At 41.5% G+C, this 4,132-nt stretch overlaps 1 protein-coding gene across 1 annotated transcript; it reads left to right on the forward strand.

Moving 5' to 3' along the window:
* The first annotated feature begins 541 nt into the window (after positions 1–541).
* LOC308122078 (uncharacterized protein) lies at positions 542–3,440 on the forward strand. Its single transcript, XM_080483703.1, has 6 exons — positions 542–727; positions 880–1,018; positions 1,133–1,292; positions 1,401–1,474; positions 2,528–2,758; positions 2,877–3,440. The coding sequence occupies exons 1-6, from the start codon at positions 687–689 to the stop codon at positions 2,919–2,921; spliced, it is 690 nt and encodes a 229-aa protein (XP_080339829.1). The 5' UTR covers positions 542–686; the 3' UTR covers positions 2,922–3,440.
* The last annotated feature ends 692 nt before the right edge of the window (positions 3,441–4,132 follow it).

Consider the following 4,132-nt stretch of genomic DNA (forward strand, 5'->3'; position numbering starts at 1 on the left):
TTGTTCGTCTTCACTTGCCTATTATGTTTATATTGATTATAAACCATAAAAAAAAACTAATGTGTTGAAAGCAAAAAGCATCGGACGGCACAATAAGATGTAAAATCCTCAGTAGCCATGCTTTTTTATTTACTCCAGTAGTAAAACAAAAGAAAAAAGGAAAAGAAATCAGTATCTTCGCGTTAAAGAGATATTTTTACTTATCAAGACATAAGTTTTTCACTGTTGAGTCATCACTATGAGTCATCACCACTGAGTGACTTTTTTTTTTTACTCTTACGGAATAATAAAGTTTTGTTTCCAAAATAAGTTGGAGACATGGACACACTTTAAAAATAAAAATAAAAAATGACAAACTGCCTGGTCTCTGTTTTTTTGGAGAACTTGTTTTCAGTGATGGTGTGAGCAAGTTTGTAAATGTCAAAGCACACTCCACCACAAGGACATTAGAGCCCTCGCCTGATTACTCTTTACAGAAACCTGCTTGTGAGCTATTCAGACACATCAAATATTGAAAGCCCGGAGTTTCCGTTTCAAGGACAGAAAGGGAGGGAGAGAGAGCAGCGAGCCAGACAGAGAGAGGGGGTAACAACCTGGCGAGAGGAAGAGAGGGAAAAGTCCAATAACGGTGGGGATTAAGAGGAATAACACAATAGGCACCCTGGGAGGGAGACATGTGAGCGGAGATGGAGGAAGAGAGGGAGGAACGAGGAGAAAGCACCGAAAGGTAAGGCAAGGAGAGAATGAAGGTTTCCCAATCATCAGTCTTGAGTGTAACTGTAGAGCCTGAGCTGGTGTAAGCTGCATGCTGATAGATTAACCGATAACCTTCTAGTCAAGTGGTGTTTTCATTCTGCCCGCTTCTTTGTCGACCCGCAGTGGGACGACTTCTACCCAGGCTGAGACGCTGCCGGCGAGCGGCACCGAGGACGGCGATGAGTCCCGCCAGCTCTGTCGACCAGAGGGAGACGAGCAGGCTGGGTGTGGAGCCTGCGATGGAGAGGCAGAGCCCAGCCAGGTTCCATATTAACAAAAACAAACGGCACCGAGGGAAGGTTAGGATCACTTTTTCTCTCAGAAATGAACCCTGGTTTCTCCCCTTTTTGTCCTCTGGTCGGTGGTGCTGATGAAGGCAGGAGAGGATCAGTGTATCAGTGCTGCAGAAAGCTCAGAGGAGACTCCGACTCCCGCGGTGACACAGGAGAGTACCGATTGCCTCCCAGAGTCCCTCCTGCCAACTGAGGACGAGGTCACCCCCCCATCAGTGTCATCTCATCCCTCCGCCTCACAGAGTAAGCCGCGGTTGAGCGAGGAATGCGGCTTGCAAACAAAAGTACCGAGGAAACTTAGAACTCAACTTATGTCTTTGTCATCATTTTTTATAGTTTCTCTTTTCACAGATCATTCATCGGAGCCCTGCTTTTATTGCTTGAGGTCTTTGGACTCAGATTATCACCCTGAAGCTGCAAAACAGGTTGTCACATTTAAATTATAATATCCACATTATACACTGACAAGTAAAATAGTCGGGTCAACAGTATATGTGTTAGGAGCACACACTCTTTATTCCCTGACGGTTTTAAATTGTTCTGCTGTACAATCACAATGTTATAAAGTTCACCGAGGAAGGAGCCTGAGCTTATGAGAAATTCATATTTAGTACAGCCAACACTGAACTTTCAATTAGTTTTCTGTATAAGGCTGAGTACTCGAGTGTATTGCACATGTGTAAATACAATAATTCTTGTGCATGTGCAACGCTGCAAAAAAACAAACACCTATGATGATAAAAAATAGTGATGTGATGCCACCGCCTCCTTCTTGTCTGCTTTTCAGTGAGCTATTCAATAATTTACTCAAGTCAATATCTACAAAAAGAGAAATGTGACTCCCCGACCCAGGGTGAGACTGAGTTACAGTATGAGTCTGTAGGCTCATATGATTGCGTTTGATCGATGCAGGGAGGGAGGGAAGACATTACAAATACTCACATTACTGTAATCAAGCAGTTGTTCTTTTTGGAGTTGTTGGTTTTTTTCCAAGAATGTTAATTTTTTTATTGTTATGATCAATCTACTTTCTGACTTTTGAAATAAGATGCTCCAGTTCCAATCAATATTCATATTTAAAGTAGTTGATATCTGTGCAGGTTTATAGCCGACGGCTTCACAAAACACCTGTTAACAAAAGGTTTTCATTTTTATACAATATCATGAAATGTGGTTTCAATGTGAATAGTTTATAAAGATAAATCAAAGAAAATATCGGCCACTGACTTTATGATTAAATGCATTTAGATAGTAAAACAATATTTCACTTTCTCTTGAGTATTTTTTAACAACCATACTTTTACTTGTAGTTGACTGAAAGTTTTAAGCAATGCAACAAATACAAATCAAATTAAGTTTTTTTTCTTGATTGAAACTTCATTATGTATTTAGTATACTCAAAAGTGTCAAAGTGGATTGTGAATTGAAAATCGTTATATTCACATCTTGTATTACAAAACTATGTCCTTATCAAACAGGAAGACGCTGATCCTTCTACACCACTGCCCTCTAGTGGCCAGAAGTTGAGTTACCAGACAGACCCGAGGCCTCACTTTGGGGTGGCCTGTTCCTCCCACTCCACATGCCGTCCTCTGTGGGGCAGTGAGGGCCCCTGTTGGGGACAAAGGCACCAGGAAATGCCCGACGAGACTGACAACTGTCCCCACTGCCATCTGGGTTTGCCCCTTGACACACTGCGCTGGCATGAGGTTGGCACTAACGCTTGTAAACAGTCACGGCACATAAATAGACACATCAACAAACACGACAGATCGTCACGTTGTTTTACTCGAGAGCTCTCTGACTGTTTCCTTTCTCTGTGCACAGGCAAAGTGTCTGCTGTTTGAAGGGTTGAGGAGCGCAAAGAAGTAAAAGAGACACCATCATCGTCCTCAATATTCTATCAAATATTCTTCTCTTTGGTGCTGCTGTGACTTATTGGCATTGTGGTGTTACTGGGGGAAAATAAATAGTACAAGAACTTAAATAAATACTGTAATTATGACATTATTTTATTACTAATTGAAAATTACTACCTGACTAGTTATAGTTACTGCTTTATTGACTATATTAGGCCAGTTCCTTTACTTGCAATGAAAAAAAAAGAACTGCATTACAGTTGTGACTACTAGTAAATGCTTTAAATACTGTAGAAGTGGATTTACTTTACTAGCAACTGAAAATAAGACTACACGTTCTTTGTTCTTTAAATACTATAATAGCAGAATCATTAAATTAGTCATTTAAAAACTGTAGTAGGTTAGTTCCAACGCTTGTAGAGACCAAAATCAGTACTTTATTACAGTTTGTTTTTTGTTCCTATTTTGAATGATGACAGAGTTGTCAGTTACTAAAAATAAAATTATCCCACAAACTCGTCTTGGGCCGCTTGATCTGCTTGTGCAGGAGGCTTTGTCGTGTGCGTTATGAGTGAGAGTTCCTCATGAATTATGAGTCCTGGAGGGACGGGTTACAGTTAGGGTGGTCTGTATTTTCAGCACTTGTATTCGAATGCGTAGACTTTCAGATTCAGGTTCACGTTGACAAATGATTTTACACATTGACAACTCTGACTTCAGATAGACAGATTGAGGTACAGACAGACAACTCTCCATACGCATAGTTTTGCGGGTTCCAGAGTGGGGAAATTCTAAAACCCCGGTGTGTGCCGTTCACAACCTGTTTCTCCAGGACGAGACCTGAGAAACGGCACCTCACAGAACCTCTGTGCTTTTCCCTCAACAAGCAGGAAAAGCATCACAGACCGAGCAACCGGCTCCTCAAGTCTGACAGGGAACAACCAGGACGCTGCAAAGAAAGACTGCTCCTGAATCACCAGCTCCAGCTTCTTCTCCCCGGCCTGCAGAACGCAGCCAGCCAGAGTTCGCACGGAGATGCTCACTTGGTTCTATTACAGTGATTGAGTTCTATTGATAATGATATCAAGAGTAGTTATCAACCTGTAAAAAACATCAGCTCTGCCACTCAAAGACACAGGGTCTGCATGCTAATCTTTGCTTTACTAACTTAATCCTACACACTTCATATCAAACACAATATTGCACATGTAACTGAACACCACC

This window comes from Lipophrys pholis (genome assembly GCF_963383615.2).
Source record: "Lipophrys pholis genome assembly, chromosome: 16".
Taxonomy (NCBI): Eukaryota; Metazoa; Chordata; class Actinopteri; order Blenniiformes; family Blenniidae; genus Lipophrys; species Lipophrys pholis.

Bases quoted from the DNA above. Each gene is read 5' to 3' on its own strand.
- LOC308122078 (XM_080483703.1), top strand. From the start codon at position 687: ATGGAGGAAGAGAGGGAGGAACGAGGAGAAAGCACCGAAAG. The intron at 728-879 runs GTAAGGCAAGGA...GTCGACCCGCAG, and splicing joins CGAGGAGAAAGCACCGAAAG to TGGGACGACTTCTACCCAGG. The intron at 1,019-1,132 runs GTTCCATATTAA...GTGCTGATGAAG, and splicing joins GAGAGGCAGAGCCCAGCCAG to GCAGGAGAGGATCAGTGTAT.